This window comes from Mustelus asterias, unplaced genomic scaffold (assembly GCF_964213995.1).
Source record: "Mustelus asterias unplaced genomic scaffold, sMusAst1.hap1.1 HAP1_SCAFFOLD_3671, whole genome shotgun sequence".
Taxonomy (NCBI): Eukaryota; Metazoa; Chordata; class Chondrichthyes; order Carcharhiniformes; family Triakidae; genus Mustelus; species Mustelus asterias.
The window spans coordinates 5,536-27,490 of NW_027593616.1; the positions used below are offsets into that span (position 1 = coordinate 5,536).

A 21,955-nucleotide genomic window follows, 5' to 3' on the forward strand; every position below is an offset into this window, starting at 1 on the left:
ACTCACCTGATGAAGGAGCAGCGCTCCGAAAGCTCGTGATTCCAAATAAAGCTGTTGGACTTGAACCTGGTGTTGTGAGACTCCTTATCACAGAGATAGACAGGGAGACAGATTGAGAGACAGAAAGGGAGAAACACAGAAAGAGAAGCAGAAACTTGCATTTATATAGCACCTTGGAAATATCCCCAAGTGTTTTACAGGAGTGTTATCAGAACAAAATTCAACACTGATGTCTCAACATCAACCATACCAAGCCCCTTAGGATCTGGTGTGCCCCTGGGGTCTTGGCTCAAGAGTTATCCCTGAGCTAACAACACTAAAAATATATTCTTTCATGGGATGTGGGGGTCACTGGGCTGGGTCAGCATTTATTGCCCATCCCTAATTGCCCCTTGAACTGAGGGTCTCGCTAGGCCGTTTCAGAGGGCAGTTGAGAGTCAACCACATTGCTGTGGCTCTGGAGTCACATGTAGGCCAGACCGGGTAAGGACGGCAGATTTCCTCCCCTAAAGGACATTAGTGAACCAGATGGGTTTTTACAACAATCGACAACGGTTTTAGGGTCACTTTTGCTGTTATTGGGAGGTTTCTGGGTACAAATAGGCTGCCGACTTTCCTAATTTGCAACAGTGGCCAAACATCATTGTTAATTTCAGGAAGCGTAAAGGAGAACATTCCCCTGTCTACATCAACGGGGACGAAGTAGAAAGGGTCGAGAGCTTCAGGTTTCAAGGTGTCCAGATCACCAACAACCTGTCCTGGTCCCCCCATGCTGACACTATAGTTAAGAAAGCCCCACCAACGCCTCTACTTTCTCAGAAGACTAAGGAAATTTGGCATGTCAGCTACGACTCTCACCAACTTTTACAGATGCACCATAGAAAGCATTCTTTCTGGTTGTATCACAGCTTGGTCTGGGCTCCTGCTCTGCCCAAGACCGCAAGAATCTACAAAGGGTCGTGAATGTAGCCCAATCCATCACGCAAACCAGCCTCCCATCCATTGACTCTGTCTACACTTCCCGCTGCCTCGGAAAAACAGCCAGAGAAATTAAGGACCCCACTCACCCCGGACATGGAAACATAGAAAAACTACAGCACAAACAGGTCCTTCGGCCCCACAAGTTGTGCCGAACACATCCCTACCTTCTAGACCGACCTATAACCCTCCATCCTATTAAGCTCCATGTACTCATCCAGGAGTCTCTTAAAAGGCCCTATTGAGTTTGCCTCCACCACCACTGACGGCAGCCGATTCCACTCACCCACCACCCTCTGTGTGAAAAACTTCCCCCTAACATCTCCCCTGTACCTACCCCCCAGCACCTTAAACCTGTGTCCTCTCGTAGCAGACATTTCCACCCTGGGAAAAAGCCTCTGAGAGTCCACCCGATCTACGCCTCTCAACATCTTATACACCTCTATTAGGTCTCCTCTCATCCTTCGTCTCTCCAAGGAGAAAAGACCGAGCTCCCTCAGCCTATCCTCATAAGGCATGTCACTCAATCCAGGCAACGTCCTTGTAAATCTCCTCTGCACCCTTTCAATCTTTTCCACATCCTTCCTGTAATGAGGCGACCAGAACTGAGCACAGTACTCCAAGTGGGGTCTGACGAGGGTCTTATATAGCTCATACAACCTCTCTTCCACCTTCTTCCACCTTCTTCCGTCGGGAAAAAGATATAAAAGTCTGAGGTCACGTACCAACCGACTCAAGAACAGCTTCTTCCCTGCTGTCATCAGACTTTTGAATGGACCTACCTTATAGGGGCGGCACGGTGGCACAGTGGTTAGCACTGCTGCTTCACAGCTCCCGGGTTCGATTCCCAGCTCGGGTCACTGTCTGTGTGGAGTTTGCACATTCTCCTTGTGTCTGCGTGGGTTTCCTCCGGGTGCTCCGGTTTCCTCCCACAGTCCAAAGATGTGCGGGTTAGGTTGATTGGCCAGGTTAAAAATTGCCCCTTAGAGTCCTGAGATGCGTAGGTTAGAGGGATTAGCGGGTAAAACTGTGTGGGGGTAGGGCCTGGGTGGGATTGTGGTCGGTGCAGACTCGATGGGCCGAATGGCCTCCTTCTGCACTGTAGGGTTTCTATGATTCTATGATATTGAGTTGATCTTTCTCTACACCCTAGCTATGACTGGATCACTACTTTCTGCACTCTCTTCTTCCCTATGTACTCTATGAACGGTATCTTTTGTCTGTATAGTGCGCAAGAAACAATACTTTTCACTGTATCCCAATACATGTGACAATAATAAATCAAATCCTTCTCCCCTATGTACTCTATGAACGGTATGCAAGAAATAAAAGAAATAAAACTTTGTCTATGTGGCATGCAAGATACAATACTTTTCACTGTATCCCAGTACACATAGAATCATAGAAACCCTACAGCACAGAAAGAGGCCATTCGGCCCATCGAGTCTGCACCGACCACAATCCCACCCAGGCCCTACCCCCATATCCCGACATATTTACCCGCTAATCCCTCTACCCTACACATCTCAGGACACTAAGGGGCAATTTTAGCACGGCCAATCAACCCTAACCCGCACATCTTTGGACTGTGGGAGGAAACCGGAGCACCCGGAGGAAACCCACGCAGACACGAGGAGAATGTGCAAACTCCACACAGACAGTGACCCAAGCCGGGAATCGAACCCAGGTCCCTGAAGCTGTGAAGCAGCAGTGCTAACCACCGTGCCCCCCGATATCATGACAATAAACACATGACAATAATAAATCAAATCCTTCTCCCCTACGCACTCTATGAACAGTATGCAATAAATAAAATAAATAAAACTTTGTATAGCGCGCAAGAAACAATACTTTTCACTGTATCCCAATACATGTGACAATAATAAATCAAATCATGAGCTGTCAAGAGCTTTGAGACACCCTCAGGTCTCCAAAGGCGCTATAGGAATGTAAGTCTAAGAGAATGTTTGAACCAACCAGCAAGCATAGCCGTCCAACCAGTTCCGTGCTTGTTAATTGGTCAGGATTTATTCTGCATTTAGAACGATATCAAATATTTTACAATGTGTAAGAGTTCGAGAATTGTGAATATCACACAATGTATATCATCAAAGTGTAACGGCATTGTCCGATGGGATTTGGCCCGGTCTTGGCACTCGTTGGTCCCTGGAGGTCGCGGCTGTCCCTCTCTCTGTTGGGTTGAAGTGTGCCCGTCAGACCTTGGCACTGGGGAGAAGGGCGGACCCGCCCCCCCCTCCAAGTCTTGGCCGCTCAACATGGTTGCTGTCTTGGCATCTAGTGCAGCGATTCCTCATCCACTTGGATCTTCCAATTCTGTCTTCCACACCCTGGAAACAAAGGTCATACATCATGGGCGGAACTTCCCCGTTCAAAGCAAAGACTGGGGGCAAATGGGTAAAAATTGGGGTAAATGGGCGTTTTTCTAGTTGGCGATCAGTGACAAGTGGTGTGCCTCAGGGATCGGTGTTGGGACCGCAATTGTTTACGATTTACATAGACGATTTGGAGTTGGGGACCAAGTGTAGTGTGTCAAAGTTCGCAGATGGCACTAAGATGAGTGGCAGAGCAAAGTGTGCAGAGGACGCTGAAAGTCTGCAAAGGGATATAAATAGTCTAAGTGAGTGGGCGAGGGTCTGGCAGATGGAGTACAATGTTGGTAAATGTGAGGTCATCCATTTTGGTAGGAATAACAGCAAAATGGACTATTATTTAAATGGTAAAAAATTGCTGCATGCTGCTGTGCAGAGGGACCTGGGTGTCCTTGTGCAGGAATCTCAAGGAGTTGGTTTGCAGGTGCAGCAGGTAATTAAGAAGGCAAACGGAATTTTGTCCTTCATTGCTAGAGTGATGGAGTTTAAAAACAGCGAGGTTATGTTGCTGCTGTATAAGGTGCTGGTGAGGCCACACCTGGAGTACTGTGTACAGTTTTGGTTTCCTTACTTGAGAAAGGACATACTGGCACTGGAGGGGGTGCAGAGGAGATTCACTAGGTTGATTCCGGAGTTGAGAGGGTTGGCTTATGAGGAGAGACTGAGTAGACTGGGGCTATACTCATTGGAATTCAGAAGAATGAGGGGAGATCTTATAGAAACAGATAAGATTATGAAGGGAATAGATAAGATAGAAGCAGGGAAGTTGGTTCCACTGGCGGGTGAAACTAGAACTAGGGGGCATGGCCTCAAAGTAAGGGGGAGCAGATTGAGGACTGAGTTGAGGAGGAACTTCTTCACACAAAGGGTTGTGAATCTGTGGGATTCCCTGCCCAGTTGAGGCTACCTCATTGAATGTTTTTAAGGCAAGGATAGATAGATTTTTGAACAGTAACGGAATTAAGGGTTATGGTGAGCGGGCGGGTAAGTGGAGCTGAGTCCACAAAAAGATCAGCCATGATCTTATTGAATGGCGGAGCAGGCTCGAGGGGCCAGATGGCCTACTCCTGCTCCGAGTTCTTATGTTCCCCCCAACACGGGAATTGTAGCAGGCAGGGGCAGACCATGCAAACATCTGTTGACTTTGGGCAGAGATTTCCGGTCTCGGGGCGAGTGCAGCTGGAAAATCTCGCCCCATTGCTCTGTGCCCTCAAGTACTCGGGATGTTTTTCCTTTGAATGGATGCGGGCATCACTAGGCAAGGCAGGCATTTATTACCCATCCCTAATCACCCCTTGAACTGAGTGTTTCGCTCGGCCATTTCAGAGGGGCAGTTAAGAGTCAACCACATTGGCTGCGGCTCAGGAGTCACATGTAGGCCAGACCAGGGAAGGTTGGCAGATTTCCTTCCCTGAAGGGGGCATCAGTGAATTAGCGAATGGGCGGCAGGGTGGCACAGTGGTTGGCACGGCTGCCTCACAGCTCCAGGGACCCGGGTTCAATTCCCAGCTTGGGTCACTGTCTGTGCGGAGTCTGCACGTTCTCCCCGTGTCTGCGTGGGTTTCCTCCCACACATCAAAGATGTGCAGGTTAGGTGGATTGGCCATGCTAAATTGTCCCTTAGTGTCCAAAGATGTGCGGGTTAGGTGGATTGGCCGTGCTAAATTGCCCCTTAGTGTCCAAAGATGTGTGGGTTAGGTGGATTGGCCATGCTAAATTGCCCCTTAGTGTCCAAAGATGTACAGGTTAGGTGGATTGGCCATGCTAAATTGCCTCTTAGTGTCCAAAGATGTGTGGGTTAGGTGGATTGGCCATGCTAAATTGCCCCTTAGTGTCCAAAGATGTACAGGTTAGGTGGATTGGCCATGCTAAATTGCCTCTTAGTGTCCAAAGATGTGTGGGTTAGGTGGATTGGCCATGCTAAATTGCCCCTTAGTGTCCAAAGATGTGCAGGTTAGGTGGATTGGCCATGCTAAATTGCCTCTTAGTGTCCAAAGATCTGCAGGTTAGGTGGATTGGCCATGCTAAATTGCCTCTTAGTGTCCAAAGATGTGTGGGTTAGGTGGATTGGCCATGCTAAATTGCCTCTTAGTGTACAAAGATGTGCAGGTTAGGTGGATTGGCTGTGCTAAATTAACCTTACTGTCAGGCGGATTAGCAGGGCAAATATGTGGGGTTACGGGATAGGGTCTTGGGTGGGATTGTGTTCGGTGCAGACTCGATGGGCCGAATGACTTCCTTCTGCGCTGTAGGGATCCTATGAACGAGATGGTTTTTTACGACAATCCATGGTCGTTTCATGGTCACCGTTACTGAGACTACTGTCTCTACGAGACGTCGAACTGGTCTGTCAAAAATTCCCTCCAGTCTGCGACGTGATTCCCGCATGAGTCGCAGTTTAACTTTCAATCCCAGATTTTATTGATTGGATTTGAACCCGTGTCCCCAGGGCTTTTAGCTTGGGCCTCTGGATTTCGAGTCTAGTGACATTACCACTAGGCCAAGGAGTGGGACAATGTTCAGCGAATACTTTAAGTGTTAAGGAGCAGTCAAACCGGGTCCTCAGTGGCAGCCATGCCTTAGCCTGGATCCAACGTCAGTCGCCATCTTGGTTAGCAATGGTGTTCCAGGGACGGCTAAGAAAATGATCGCAGGTGGTCACCGTCAAGACAGCGACGGCTTGCCAGAGACCTGAGAATTGGTCACCAGGCGAGGGTCTGGTCAAGGAGGCAGAGAGAGGGCAGGGCTGGGAGGAGGCTCACGTGGAGTGTAGCCCCGAGCATTGGCTTGATGGGCCGAAAGGTTTGGGCTGAAACCTTTGTGACGAGCCCCCCCCCCCGCCGCTGGCTTGCAAACCCTTCTCACCTTTTCGCATCAGGGTCAGGTACAGAGAGACGGACATCAGAATGATCACCAGCGACACAAAAAACACCGCTACAATCGTATTGGTCCTGCCACTTCCCGCGGAGAAACCAGCCGGACCTCCGTTCTCTTGAGTCGAGTTCCTCCAGGAGTTCCCAACAGCCTCGGAGTATTTCAGAGCCCTCGGCTCAGCGATCCCTGGAAAATATCACATCGGTGAGGGTTCCGTTCCGGTCCTGTCGCCCCCCCCCCAACCCGCGCATAGAATCCATACAATGCAGGAGGAGGCCATTCAGCCCATCAAGCCTGCACCGACACTCCAACAGAACATTCCAGTAACCCCATGCAATTTAGCATGGCCAATTCACCTAACCTTCACATCTTTGGACACTAAGGGACAGTTTAGCATGGCCAATCCACCTAACCTGCACATCTTTGGGCACTAAGGGATAATTTAGTATGGCCAATCCACCTAACCTTCACACTCTTGGACACTAAGTGACAATTTAGCACGGCCAATTCACCTAACCTGTACATCTTTGGACACTAAGGGGCAATTTAGCATGGCCAATCCACCTAACCTGCACATCTTTGGACACTAAGGGATAATTTAGCATGGCCAATCCACCTAACCTTCACACTCTTGGACACTAAGTGACAATTTAGCATGGCCAATCCACCTAACCTGCACATCTTTGGACACTAAGGGATAATTTAGCATGCCAATTCACCTAACCTTCACACTCTTGGACACTAAGTGACAATTTAGCACGGCCAATCCACCTAACCTGCACATCTTTGGACACTAAGGGGCAATTTAGCACGGCCAATCCACCTAACCTGCACATCTTTGGACACTAAGGGATAATTTAGCATGGCCAATTCACCTAACCTTCACACTCTTGGACACTAAGTGACAATTTAGCACGGCCAATCCACCTAACCTGCACATCTTTGGACACTAAGGGGCAATTTAGCACGGCCAATCCACCTAAGCTCACATCTTTGGACACTAAGGGACAGTTTAGCATGGCCACTCCACCTAAGCTACACATCTTTGGACACTAAGGGGCAATTTAGCACGGCCAATCCACCTAACCTGCACATCTTTGGACACTAAGGGGCAATTTAGCATGACCAATCCACCTAACCCGCACATCTTTGGACACTAAGGGGCAATTTAGCATGGCCAATCCACCTAACCTGCACATCTTTGGACACTAAGGGACAATTTAGCATGGCCAATCCACCAAACCTGTGGACTTTGGGAAGAAACCGGAGCACCCGGAGGAAACCCACGCAGACACGGGAGGAGAACGTGCAAACTCCACATGGACAGTGACCCAAGCCGGGAATCGAACCCGGGTCCCTGGCGCTGTGAGGCAGCAGCGCTAACCCACTGTGCGACATGTTTACCAGGAGATTCAGAGCCCCAGCGAGTCCTGGTTACACTCTTTTCCTTCCAGTCTCCTCCGAAAGGAGAGACGTGTGAGTCTGGTTGACTCGAATCGCAGGACAGCACGGAGGGAGGCCATTCGGGCCTTTGTGTCCGTGCTGGCTTGGGTACAAGAGTAATGTCGCGAGTGCCAACTGCCCTGGTGGCCTTTTCCCTGCAGGCGGCAGATTAGCTCCTCTAAACGGGACATTAGTGAACCGGATGGGTTTTTCCAACAATTGCTGGCATCCAGGTTATGAATTTGAATTTAAATTTCAGCAGTGGGATTCGAACCTGCGTCTCCAGAACATTCGCCTGGGCCTCTGGATGACTGGGCCTAGTGACATTACCTCTGCGCCACAGTCTCTCCCGGCAGTCAAAACCCATCAAAGCCTCAGCTTCCCCCCCCCCCGAGTAAGGGGCAGCGAACTCTGAAGTCTCTTTACCCCGACCGTGTCAGGAATCACTTCACGGGAGAGAAGGAAGGAAGGGAGTGGAAGAATAATTCATTACCTGGTGGAATGATCTGATCTGTTGCAGCGCTCCCGCCGGTCTTGACTGGAGGGGAGACAAAAATGGAAGAGATTTCAGAACCAGAGACAGAGCCTGGGGACATGGTTAATGTTACACACCCACCCAACAAATCCACTGGGGGGGAAATTCTACGTGACACGCCTGGAAGATCATCCCTTACTGTTTGATTTGATTTGATTTGATTTATTATTGTCACATGTATTGGGATACAGTGAAAAGTATTGTTTCTTGCGCGCTATACAGACAGAGCATACCGTTCATAGAGTACATAGGGGAGAAGGATTTGATTTGATTTATTATTGTCACATGTATTGGGATAGAGTGAAAAGTATTGTCTGTGTGGAGTTTGCACATTCTCCTCGTGTCTGCGTGGGTTTTCTCCGGGTGCTCCGGTTTCCTCCCACAGTCCGAAAGATGTGCGGGTTAGGTCGATTGGCCATGGTAAATTGCCCCTTAGAGTCCTGAGATGCGTAGGTTAGAGGGATTAGCGGGTAAATATGTAGGGATATGGGGGTAGGGCCTGGGTGGGATTGTGGTCGGTGCAGACTCGATGGGCCGAATGGCCTCTTTCTGCACTGGAGGGATTCTATGATTCTTGCACGCTATACGGACAAAGCATACCGTTCATAGAGTACATAGGGGAGAAGGAATTGATTTATTATTGTCACATGTATTGGGATACAGTGAAAAGTATTGTTTCTTGCGCGCTACACAGACAAAGCATACTGTTCATAGAGTACATACGGGAGAAGGATTTGATTTGATTTATTATTGCCACATGTATTGGGATACAGTGAAAAGTATTGTTTCTTGCGCGCTATACAGACAAAGCATACCGTTCATAGAGAAGGAAAGTAGAGTGTGCAGAATGTAGTGTTACAGTCATAGCTAGGGTGTAGAGAAAGATCAACTTCATGCGAGGTAGGTCCATTCAAAAGTCTGATGGCAGCAGGGAAGAAGCTGTTCTTGAGTCGGTTGGTACATGACTTCAGACTTTTGTATCTTTTTCCCGACAGAAGAAGGTGGAAGAGAGAATGTCCGGGGTGCGTGGGGTCCTTAATTATGTTGGCTGCTTTTCCCCGAGGCAGCGGGAAGTGTAGACAGAGTCAATGGATGGGAGGCTGGTTTGGGTGATGGATTGGCAAGCTGCTGAATCCATCCAAACACACCAATAGCTGGCAGTAAGAGTGGGAGAGACTCCTGGTCAGCCATGTTTGGTGTGGAGTGGCGCCCCCTCAAGCTACAAGCTCCCCTGTGACAGACTAGCGACCTGTTCCGGGATAAAACCTGGCTATGGGAACAGATGACAGTTAGCTTTTCGCAGCATGTGCAAGGAGAGAAACAACAGTGACGAGGCGGCACGGTGGCACAGTGGTTAGCACTGCTGCCTCACAGCGCCAGGGGCCCAGGTTCGATTCCCGGCTTGGGTCACTGTCTGTGCGGAGTCTGCACGTTCTCCCCGTGTCTGCGTGGGTTTCCTCCGGGGCTCCGGTTTCCGCCCACAGTCCAAAGATGTGCTGGTTAGGTGGGTTGGCCATGCTAAATTGCCCCTTAGTGTCCAAAGATGGGTAGGTTTATTGGATTGGCCATGCTAAATAGCCCCTTAGTGTCCAAAGATGGGTAGGTTTAGTGGATTGGCCATGCTAAATAGTCCCTTAGTGTCGAAATATGGGTAGGTTAGGTGGATTGGCCATGCTAAATTGCCCCTTAGTGTCCAAAGATGGGTAGGTTAGGTGGATTGGCCATGCTAAATTGTCCCTTAGTGTCCAAAGATGGGTAGGTTAGGTGGATTGGCCATGCTAAATTGCCCCTTAGTGTCCAAAGATGGGTAGGTTAGGTGGATTGGCCATGCTAAATTGCCCCTTAGTGTCCAAAGATGGGTAGGTTAGGTGGATTAGCCATGCTAAATTGTCCCTTAGTGTCCAAAGATGCATAGGTTAGGTGGATTGGCCATGCTAAATTGCCCCTTAGTGTCCAAAGATGGGTAGGTTAGGTGGATTGGCCATGCTAAATTGCCCCTTAGTGTCCAAAGATGGGTAGGTTAGGTGGATTGGCCATGCTAAATTGTCCCTTAGTGTCCAAAGACGTGCAGGTTAGGTGGATTGGCCATGCTAAATTGTCCCTTAGTGTCCAAAGATGTGCAGGTTAGGTGGATTGGCCATGCTAAATTGCCCCTTAGTGTCAGGGGGACTAGCTAGGGTAAATGCATCGGGTTATGGGGATAGGGCCTGGGCGGGATTGTGGTCGGTGCAGACCCGATGTGCCGGATGGCCTCCTTCTGCACTGTCGGGATTCTATGATCCATGATGAGTGTCATCGATTGTTGGATAAACCCATCTGGTTCCTTCAGGGAAGGAAATCTGCCATCCTTACCTGGTCTGGCCTACATGTGATTCCAGAGCCACAGCCAATGTGGTTGACTCTCAACTGCCCTCTGAAATGGCCGAACGAGACACTTAATGAGGGCGGGGCCTTGTTAATGAGGCCCACATTCCATCGAAGGATAAATGTTTTAAAAATGTTGTGTAAGGAATTACAGAACAGAGACAGACTACTCAAGTTAACTACTCTGTGCTGTTGTCAATGCTTTACCCCTTACGTACAGTGCCAGCCGTGTGTACCATCTACAAGATGCACCGCACCAAGGCTCCTTAGGCAGCACCTTCCAAACCCACCACCGCTACCATCTAGAAGGACAAGGGGCAGCAGATACCTGGGAACACCAGCACCCCCTGGAGATTCCCCTCCGAGACACTCACCATCCCGACTTGGAAATATATCGGGCGTTCCTTCACTGTCGCTGGGTCAAAATCCTGGGACTCCCTCCCTAACAGCGCTGTGGGTGTACCTACGCCACACCCACTGCAGCGGGTTCAAGATGGCGGCTCACCCACCACCTGCTCAAGGGGCAACTAGGGATGGGCAATAAATGCTGGGCTTCGCCAGCGACGCCCACATCCGGTTGATGAATAAAAAAGATAAACTCCACCTCTAAAGCTTTCAAAAACTCTCAAGCCAGTTATCGTTCTATATCGTAAATGGGCTGAAATGTGAGTGTGTGTGAGAGAGAGAGAGTGACAGTGACAGAGAGTGTGTGAGAGAGAGAGTGTGAGAGAGAGCAACAGAGTGTGTGTGTGAGAGAGAGAGAGAGTGAGAGAGAGAGACAGAGTGTGTGTGAAAGAGAGAGAGAGCGAGAGAGAGCAAGAGAGTGTGTGAGAGAGAGAGTGAGTGTGTGAGAGAGAGTGAGAGAGCGACAGAGTGTGTGTGAGAGAGAGTGAGAGAGAGAGACAGAGTGTGTGTGAAAGAGAGAGAGCGAGAGAGAGAGCAAGAGAGTGTGTGAGAGAGAGTGAGTGTGTGAGAGAGAGTGAGAGAGCGACAGAGTGTGTGTGAGAGAGAGTGAGAGAGAGAGACAGAGTGTGTGTGAAAGAGAGAGAGAGCGGGAGAGAGCAAGAGAGTGTGTGAGAGAGAGAGAGTGAGAGAGTGTGTGAGAGAGAGAGAGTGAGAGAGTGAGTGTGTGAGAGAGTGAGAGAGAGAGTGAGAGAGAGTGACAGAGTATGTGATAGAGAGAGCATGAGAGTGAGAGTGCGTGCGAGAGAGAGAGTGAGAGAGAGCTAGAGAGTGTGTGAGAGAGAGAGAGTGAGAGAGTGTGTGTGAGAGAGAGTGAGAGAGCGACAGAGTGTGTGTGAGAGAGAGTGAGAGAGAGAGACAGAGTGTGTGAAAGAGAGAGAGAGCGAGAGAGAGAAAGAGAGTGTGTGAGAGAGAGAGAGAGTGAGAGAGTGTGTGAGAGAGAGAGAGTGAGAGAGTGTGTGTGAGAGAGAGTGAGAGAGAGAGACAGAGTGTGTGTGAGAGAGAGTGAGAGAGAGAGACAGAGTGTGTGTGAAAGAGAGAGAGAGAGAGAGAGCTAGAGAGTGAGAGAGAGAGTGAGAGAGTGTGTGTGTGAGAGAGAGAGAGTGAGAGAGCGACAGAGTATGTGATAGAGAGAGCATGAGAGTGAGAGTGTGTGCGAGAGAGAGAGTGAGAGAGTGTGTGCGAGAGAGGGAGAGAGTGAGAGAGAGCGAGTGTGTGTGAGAGAGAGAGAGAGTGAGAGAGAGCTAGAGAGTGAGAGTGTGTGCGAGAGAGAGAGTGAGAGAGAGCGAGAGAGTGTGTGAGAGAGAGAGAGAGAGTGAGAGTGACAGAGAGTGTGTGTGAGAGAGAGAGTGAGAGAGCGACAGAGTGTGTGTGAGAGAGAGAGAGAGCGAGAGAGAGCAAGAGAGTGTGTGAGAGAGAGTGAGAGAGTCTGTGTGAGAGAGAGAGCGAGAGAGAGAGCGAGAGAGAGAGTGTGTGAGAGAGTGAGAGAGAGTGAGAGAGAGCGACAGAGTATGTGATAGAGAGAGCATGAGAGTGAGAGAGCGTGCGAGAGAGAGAGAGAGAGCTAGAGAGTGTGTGAGAGAGAGAGAGAGTGAGAGAGTGTGTGAGAGAGAGACAGAGTGTGTGTGAAAGAGAGAGAGAGCGAGAGAGAGAAAGAGAGTGTGTGTGAGAGAGAGAGTGAGAGAGTGTGTGTGAGAGAGAGTGAGAGAGAGAGACAGAGTGTGTGAGAGAGAGAGTGAGAGAGAGAGACAGAGTGTGTGTGAAAGAGAGAGAGAGAGAGCTAGAGAGTGAGAGAGAGAGAGAGTGAGAGAGTGTGTGTGTGAGAGAGAGAGAGTGAGAGAGCGACAGAGTATGTGATAGAGAGAGCATGAGAGTGAGAGTGTGTGCGAGAGAGAGAGTGAGAGAGTGTGTGCGAGAGAGGGAGAGAGTGAGAGAGAGCGAGTGTGTGTGAGAGAGAGAGAGAGTGAGAGAGAGCTAGAGAGTGAGAGTGTGTGCGAGAGAGAGAGTGAGAGAGAGCGAGAGAGTGTGTGAGAGAGAGAGAGAGAGTGAGAGTGACAGAGAGTGTGTGTGAGAGAGAGAGTGAGAGAGCGACAGAGTGTGTGTGAGAGAGAGAGAGAGAGCGAGAGAGAGCAAGAGAGTGTGTGAGAGAGAGTGAGAGAGTCTGTGTGAGAGAGAGAGCGAGAGAGAGAGCGAGAGAGAGAGTGTGTGAGAGAGTGAGAGAGAGAGTGAGAGAGAGCGACAGAGTATGTGATAGAGAGAGCATGAGAGTGAGAGAGCGTGCGAGAGAGAGAGAGAGAGCTAGAGAGTGTGTGAGAGAGAGAGAGAGTGAGAGAGTGTGTGAGAGAGAGACAGAGTGTGTGTGAAAGAGAGAGAGAGCGAGAGAGAGAAAGAGAGTGTGTGTGAGAGAGAGAGAGAGAGAGAGCGACAGAGTGTGTGTGAGAGAGAGTGAGAGAGAGAGACAGAGTGTGTGTGAAAGAGAGTGAGAGAGAGCTAGAGAGTGAGAGAGAGAGAGAGAGCGAGAGAGTGTGTGAGAGAGAGAGAGAGAGTGAGAGAGAGCGACAGAGTATGTGATAGAGAGAGCATGAGAGTGAGAGTGTGTGCGAGAGAGAGAGTGAGAGAGTGTGTGCGAGAGAGGGAGAGAGAGAGCGAGAGAGTGTGTGAGAGAGAGAGCATGAGAGTGAGAGTGTGTGCGAGAGAGAGAGTGAGAGAGTGTGTGCGAGAGAGGGAGAGAGAGAGAGTGAGAGAGTGTGTGAGAGAGAGAGCATGAGAGTGAGAGTGTGTGCGAGAGAGAGAGTGAGAGAGAGCGAGAGAGTGTGTGAGAGAGAGAGCGACAGAGTGTGTGATAGAGAGAGCATGAGAGTGAGAGAGTGTGAGAGAGAGAGTGAGAGCGAGCGACAGAGTATGTCAGAGAGAGAGTGAGAGAGAGAGTGAGGAACAGCGAGAGAGAGAGCGACATAGTGTGTGTGAGAGACAGACCATGAGAGAGAGAGAGAGTGAGAGAGAGTGCTAGAGAGAGAGAGTGAGGGAGAGCGACAGAGTGTGTGGGAGAGTGAGAGTGACTGAGAGAGAGAGAGCGACAGAGAGTGTGAGTGAGAGAGGGCATGAGAGATAGCAAGAGAGAGAAAGAGAGAGAGGGGGGGAGAGAGAAAAAGAGTGAGAGAGTGAGAGGAAGCATGAGAGAGGGAGCGAGTGAGAAAGAGCGAGTGAGAGAGGGCGAGGGAGCCTGAGAGAGTATGAGAGAGAGATAGGGATAGTGAGGGAGAGGCAGAGAGATTTAATGAGGGACTCAGATCCCTGTCCAGGTTCTGAACTGTGTTAATCTTTACATTCTCACTTATCTTGCCCCCGACGTGGGCTGCAACTGAAACTGTTCAGCTCTGATATAGCTCACACTTTCCCACACACTCTCTTTGTTAGACCTCGCTGTGTGGACAATCAGCCTCCGTATATCAAAGCTCAGAACATCACCTTTGCCTCTGCTTCAGAATCATTGTTGTCTGTCTGAAGTCACCCGGCATTTCCCCGATAGACAAACATTCTGCAGCGCATTGCTGTGTAGCTTGTGTTTCTAACGCACCGTGTCACTATCCACAGCAACCTTCCAGTTCTTCTCTCAGTAATTACTGCCCTGATCTGGCCCGATAGTTTTTAACTTGTTCCCGGGGATGTGGGTGCCGCAGACAAGGTCAGCATTTAGTGCCCACCCCCTAACTGCCTCTTGGGCTGAGGGTCTCTCTTGGCCATTTCAGAGGGGCAGTTAAGAGTCAACCACATTGGCCGTGGGGTCTGGAGTCACATGTAGGCCAGACCGGGTAAGGATGGCAGATTTCTTTCCCTAAAGGGACATTAGGGGTGAGAGAGGAGAGAGGGGTGAGAGATATAGGACAGATGTTAGAGGTAGGTTCTTTTCTCAGAGAGTAGTAAGGGCGTGGAATGCCCTGCCTGCAGCAGTGGTGGACTCGTCAACGTTGAGAGCGTTCAAATGGTAATTGGATAAACATATGGATGATATTGGAATAGTGTAGATTAGAGGGGCTTTAGATTGGTTCCACTGGTCGGTGCAACATCGAGGGCCGAAGGGCCTGTACTGCGCTGTAATGTTCTATGTTCTATGTTCTATTAGTGAACCAGATGGATTTTTACGACAATCGATGGCATTTCATTCCTGATTTTGATTTGATTTGATTTATTATTGTCACATGTATTGGGATACAGTGAAAAGTATTGTTTCCTGCGCGCTGTACAGACAAAGCATACAGTTCATAGAGTACATAGGGGAGAAGGATTTGATTTATTATTGTCACATGTATTGGGATACAGTGAAAAGTATTGTTTCTTGCACGTTATACAGACAAAGCATACTGTTCATAGAGAAGGAAAGGAGAGAGTGCAGAATGCAGTGTTACAGTCATAGCTAGGGTGCAGAGAAAGATCAACTTAATGCGAGGTGGGTCCATTCAAAAGTCTGACAGCAGCAGGGAAGAAGCTGTTCTTGAGTTGGTTGGTGCGTGACCTCAGACTTTTGTAGCTTTTTCCCGACGGAAGAAGGTGGAAGAGAGAATGTCCGGGGTGCGTGGGATTATTCTGGCTGTTTTTCCCCCGAGGCAGCGGGAAGTGTAGACAGAGTCAATGGACGGGAGGCTGGTTTGCGTGATGGACTGGGCTACATTCACGACCCTTTGTAGCTAACACGAAAAAGGATGCAGACACCATCAACCGCAAAGTTTCCAAAAGGTGAAGAAAACCGGAGAGAAGGAAAGAATATCGATGGTGAAAAAGGTGAACTGAAATCTCGACACCGGAATAACAAATTAACGAGAGGAAAAAGCATTGGCTGAGAGAGCAGCGTGAAGAATTGGATTAACTGGAAAGGATCAATTGAATTTATTCAACAGTCAAGTGGCCCTCTCAACGCAAACACTGAGATAAGAGCAGCAGAGTACAATGAGTGTGTTTTATTTGCAATGCAATTAGATTAAGAGGGATTCCACATTTTAAAGACCTAAACACCAAAAAATCAGACAGGATGGAGTGAGAGGGAAGTGTCGAGGTCAATTGTGTTGAACGAGACTTGAGTAGATGGTGCGGGGTAGATCCTCACTGGATTAAGTCATACAGAATCCCAGGTTAATGCTCTGGTGGGGAGGGGGGAGGGGGGGAGGGGGGAGGGGGGTGGGGGGGAGGGGGGTGGGGGGAGGGGGGAGGGGAGGGGAGGGGGAGCGACACAGGTTCAAATCCCATCACGGCAACTGGTGGAATTGAAATTCAATTCCTTCACAAAACGTATCTGGAATTGGCAACTGCTCTCGGCCTTAGCTCTTGGGGACAAAGTAGAAAGGGTCGAGAGTTTCAAGCTTTTAGGTGTCCAGATCACCAACAACCTGTCCTGGTCCCCCCCATGCTGACACTATAGTTAAGAAAGCCCCACCAACGCCTCTACTTTCTCAGAAGACTCGGAAAATTCGGCATGTCAGCTACGACTCTCACCAACTTTTACAGATGCACCATAGAAAGCATTCTTTCTGGTTGTATCACAGCTTGGTATGGGCTCCTGCTCTGCCCAAGACCGCAAGGAACTACAAAGGGTCGTGAATGTAGCTCAATCCATCACGCAAACCAGCCTCCCATCCATTGACTCTGTCTACACTTCCCGCTGCCTCGGGTAAAGCAGCCAGCGTAATCAAGGACCCCACGCGCCCCGGACATTCTCTCTTCCACCTTCTTCCATCGGGAAAAAGATGCAAAGGTCTGAGGTTACGTACCAACCGACTCAAGAACAGCTTCTTCCCTGCTGCCATCAGACTTTTGAATGGACCTACCTCACATTAAGTTGATCTTTCCCTACACCCTAGCTGTGACTGTAACACTACATTCTGCACTCTCTCCTTTCCTTCTCTATGAACGGTATGCTTTGTCTGTATAGCGCGCAAGAAACAATACTTTTCACTGTATCCCAATACATGTGACAATAATAAACCAAATCCAATCGAATAAACACCCCACCCACCATGCTGCTTAGAGGGGGCTGGAATATAGAGTTAAGAAGCGTTGATGCAACGGTCCAAGGTATGAGTGAGGCCACATTTCGAATACTGTGTACAGCTTTTGTCCCCTAATTTAAGAAAAGATATACTATCGTTGGAGGCAGTGGAGAGGAGGTTTACTGGGAGAATCTCAGATATGGAGGGATTGTCATATCGTGTCACAGAGTCATAGAGGTTTACAGCATGGAAACAGGCCCTTCGGCCCAACTTGTCCATGCCGCCCTTTTTTTTTAACCCCAAAGCTAGTCCCAATTGCCCGCATTTGGCCCATATCCCTCTATACCCATCGTACCCATGTAACTATCTAAATGCTTTTTAAAAGACAAAATTGTACCCGCCTCTACTACTACCTCTGGCAGCTCGTTCCAGACACTCACCACCCTCTGAAAAAAATTGCCCCTCTGGACCCTTTTGTATCTCTCCCCTCTCACCTTAAACCGAAGCCCTCTAGTTTTAGACTCCCCTACCTTTGGGAAAAGATGTTGACTATCTAGCTGATCTGTGCCCCTCATTATTTTATAGACCTCTATAAGATCACCCCTCAACTTTCTACGCTCCAGGGAAAAAAGTCCCAGTCTATCCAGCCTCTCATAACTCAAAGTACCGGTAGCATCCTAGTAAATCTTTTCTGCACTCTTTCTAGTTTAATAATATCCTCTCTATAATAGGGTGACCAGAACTGCACACAGTATTCCAAGCGTGGCCTTACCAATGTCTTGTACAACTTCAACAAGACGTCCCAACTCCTGTATTCAATGTTCTGACCGATGAAACCAAGCATGCCGAATGCCTTCTTCACCACTCTGTCCACTTGTGACTCCACTTTCAAGGAGCTATGAACATGTACCCCTGAGGAAAAGTTAAGCAGTGGAGGTGATGGCCTAGTGGTATTATCGCTGGACTATTAACTGCAGAAACTCAGCTAATGTTCTGAGGGACCCGGGTTCGAATCCCACCATGGCAGATGGTGGAATTTGAATTCAATAAAAAATATCTGGAATTAAGAATCTACTGATGACCCATTGTCGGAAAAACCCATCTGGGGTCACTAATGTCCCTTTCGGGAAGGAAATCTGCCGTCCTTACCCGGTCTGGCCTACATGTGACTCCAGAGCCACAGTCAATGTGGTTGACTCTCAACTGTCCTCCAAGGACATCTAGGGATGGGCAATAAATGCTGGCCCAGCCAGCGACGCCCGTGTCCCACGAATGATTAACAGAAAAATGCTTGGAAAGCGAAAGTACTTACTGGTGAATTAAATGACGCAAAACAGACTTTTTTGAGTCTTCAGACAAAACCACGATGAGGAATGGTCGCCAATGGTGGAGCGGTGGGAGTTAGGGCTACCACAAGAGGGCAGGATTGGAGGAGTTCAGAGGTTGTGGGGCCTCAAGAGGATCCCGAGATGGGATTATGGGGTGAGGGTGAACACCTACAAGAGGAACGGAGGGTAGGTTCTGAAGACAATCGTGTATATGTGAACCTGCCTTGTTGTATACAAACCTGAACACAATAGCATTTCCCGGTTGTGGGGTGACATTCTACGCTGTAGAATCCTTGGCCCCACCCGAGCATTCTTGGTAAACAACAGCGCAATTAAGATTTCACAGTGGGTGTTCCCCTCCCATTAGAAGCTTGTTTAAAGTTTATTTATCAGTCATAAGTCGGCTTGCATTAACACTGCAATGAAGCTACTGTGAAAATCCCCTAGTCGCCACACTCCAGTACCTGTTCAGGTACACTAAGGGAGAATTTAGCACGGTCAATGCATCTAACCAGCACGTCTTTCGGACTGTGGGAGGAAACCGGAGCACCCGGAGGAAACCCACGCAGACACGGGGAGAGTGTGCAGGCTCCACACAGACAGTGACCCAAGGCGGGAATCGAACCTGGATCCATTTCGCTGTGAGGCAGCGGTGCTAACCACAGTGTCACCCTGTCAATTGTTCCAGGGGCCCGGTGTGCCACTGACGGAACGCTGTGCGCTCGGAGATGCCGGCTAGAGTTCCGAAACGTGAAAATCCAGACTCCCCGGGAGTGGCACGGTGGCATAGTGGGTCGGCACGGTGGCACAGTGGGTCAGCACTGCTGCCTCACAGCGCCAGGTACACAGGTTCGATTCCCGGCTTGGGTCACTGTCTGTGTGGAGTCTGCACGTTCTCCCCGTGTCTGCGTGGGTTTCCTCCGGGTGTTCCGGTTTCCTCCCACAGTCTGAAAGACGTGCGGGTTAGGTGGATTGGCCGTGCTAAATTGTCCCTCAGTGTCCAACGATGTGCGGGTTAGGTGGATTGGCCATGCTAAATTGCCCCTTAGTGTCCAAAGATGGACAGGTTAGGTGGATTGGCCATGCTAAATTGCCCCTTAGTGTCCAAAGATGGACAGGTTAGGTGGATTGGCCATGCTAAATTGCCCCTTAGTGTCCAAAGATGTGCAGGTTAGGTGGATTGGCCATGCTAAATTGCCCCTTAGTGTCCAAAGATGTATGGGTTAGGTGGATTGGCCATGCTAAATTGCCCCTTAGTGTCCAAAGATGGACAGGTTAGGTGGATTGGCCATGCTAAATTGTCACTTAATGTCCAACGATGTACAGGTTAGGTGGATTGGCCATGCTAAATTGCCCCTTAGTGTCCAAAGATGTGCAGGTTAGGTGGATTGGCCATGCTAAATTGCCTCTTAGTGTCCAAAGATGTATGGGTTAGGTGGATTGGCCATGCTAAATTGCCCCTTAGTGTCCAAAGATGTACAGGTTAGGTGGATTGGCTATGCTATATTGTCACTTAGTGTCGAACGATGTACAGGTTAGGTGGATTGGCCATGTTAAATTGTCACTTAGTGTCCAAAGATGTACAGGTTAGGTGGATTGGCCATGCTAAATTGCCCCTTAGTGTCCAAAGATGGACAGGTTAGGTGGATTGGCCATGCTAAATTGCCCCTTAGTGTCCAAAGATGTACAGGTTAGGTAGATTGGCCATGCTAAATTCTCCCTCAGTGTACCCGAACAGGCGTCGGAAATTTCCACAGTAACTTCATTGCAGTGTTAATGTCAGCCTACTTGTGACACTGATAAATAAACTTTATAAAACCCCTCCCAGGTGGACAGTGTAAGATCGCGGCGTCGCTGTTTGAAGATGAACGAGGCGGTGGGGGGCGAGGTCTCCCAGTCGATATCCCCGGGTCAACGCGCGCGACGGGTTACCCGGTCGATTCCGCGTTGCCGTTCGCTCCACGCAGTGTGTCTGCCGGGCCCCCCGCGTGGCGGGGACGACCCCACGCCGTTGGCTGCGGGAGGGATTTGCGGCTCCCCGGGGGCTGTGAAAGGCGCCAGGGGGGGAAACGCACATTCTTCCTTGTGGCTGCCTTTCGGTGAGCAGAGTTTTGTGTCCCGCACCCCCGGGGCTTCCCCAAACCCCTGGAAGGGACGTCTTCTCTCTCTGAATAAATAAATGGCCATCCCCCTTCCTTGACACAGAAGGCTCTGGTGCGGCCAGCCTGGGAGAAAGAGGTCGGTTACCGTGGAGACTGAGCGGGGCCTACCTGTTTCCGTCAACTGGAAGAGAAGCCCAAGAGTTGGAAGCAATTTGAGAAGTTTCATTTGCTTGTCGGTTAGGACTAAACCGACGCGGTTTAGTTTGGCGACAAGAATTTGTTGCGTCTTCACGAGGGTGAGGTGGGGGGGTGGCGGGGGCTCTTCCAGGGAAACTTCCAAAGGCGGAATCAGTCAATTTAAGACTTATATCCGTGTTGTCTTACTCGGTCTGCCTTTGTGGCTTCCTTAGGGTCCTAAAGCTCACCGACTGCACCTCCTGATCCTCAGACTCCGGTCGGACTGTGCGTAACCGGAACAAAACACACAGCTGGGAAGCAGAAACTGGATCTGCCAGCCCGGCAAGCTTGGTGGCGAGACCAGCAGAGTTAAAAGCTTCATTACAAACCACAGGCAGAAAGTTGAGGGTGTGGCAGCTTTGAAGCCAGAGAGAGAGAGAGAGAGAACCGGGAGCGGGGGGTGGGGAGAGAGAGAGAGAGAACCGGGAGCGGGGGGTGGGGAGAGAGAGAGAGACGGCCAAAAATAAAAAGGAAGGCCAGTGATTGGGCGCCAAGGCAGGAAAGGTCACCGTGGGTCCCTCGTGCAGAGGTCAGACGTCTGAGGCCGAAAGCCTTGGGCCCGACTCTGACATGAGGTAGACTTTGACGCCAGTGTGTACGGTCCACGCGAACCAGGAGCAGGAGTCGGCCATTCGGCCCCTCGTGCCTATTCTGCTATTCAGTACGATTATGGCTCATCTCAATTCCACATTCCCGCCTACCCCTGATAACCCTTCACCCTGATAACCTTTCACCCCGATAACCTGTCACCCCCCGATAACCCTTCACCCCAATAACATTTCACCCCGATAACCTTTCACCCCAATAACCCTTCACCCCGATAACCTTTCACCCCAATAACCCTTCACCCCAATAACCTTTCACCCCGATAACCTGTCACCCCCGATAACCCTTCACCCCAATAACCTTTCACCCCGATAACCTTTCACCCCAATAACCCTTCACCCCGATAACCTTTCACCCCAATAACCCTTCACCCCAATAACCTTTCACCCCGATAACCTTTCACCCCGATAACCCTTCACCCCAATAACCTTTCACCCCAATAACCTTTCACCCCAATAACCCTTCACCCCGATAACCTTTTACCCCCGATAACCTTTCACCCTGATAACCCTTCACCCCAAAAACCTTTCACCCCAATAACCTTTCACCCCAATAACCTTTCATACCAATGACCTTACACCCCCGATAACCCTTCACCCCGATAACCCTTCACCCCGACAACCCTTCACCCCCGATAACTCTTCACCTCGATAAC

General features: G+C 49.7%; 1 protein-coding gene across 1 annotated transcript; it reads right to left on the reverse strand.

The window, feature by feature from the left end:
* Positions 1-2,902: 2,902 nt before the first annotated feature.
* LOC144490716 (uncharacterized) lies at positions 2,903-21,117 on the reverse strand. The gene is made up of 4 exons (XM_078208425.1): positions 20,626-21,117; positions 8,179-8,223; positions 6,234-6,428; positions 2,903-3,326 (listed from the first exon to the last, which is right to left on the reverse strand). Exons 1-4 carry the CDS (start codon positions 20,681-20,683, stop codon positions 3,274-3,276), a joined length of 351 nt encoding a protein of 116 aa, XP_078064551.1. The 5' UTR covers positions 20,684-21,117; the 3' UTR covers positions 2,903-3,273.
* Positions 21,118-21,955: the final 838 nt, after the last annotated feature.

Bases quoted from the DNA above. Each gene is read 5' to 3' on its own strand.
- LOC144490716 (XM_078208425.1), bottom strand. From the start codon at position 20,683: ATGAAACTTCTCAAATTGCTTCCAACTCTTGGGCTTCTCTTCCAGTTG. The intron at 6,429-8,178 runs GTAATGAATTAT...GATATTTTCCAG, and splicing joins AGATCAGATCATTCCACCAG to GGATCGCTGAGCCGAGGGCT. The intron at 3,327-6,233 runs GTGAGAAGGGTT...CTTTGTTTCCAG, and splicing joins CCTGACCCTGATGCGAAAAG to GGTGTGGAAGACAGAATTGG.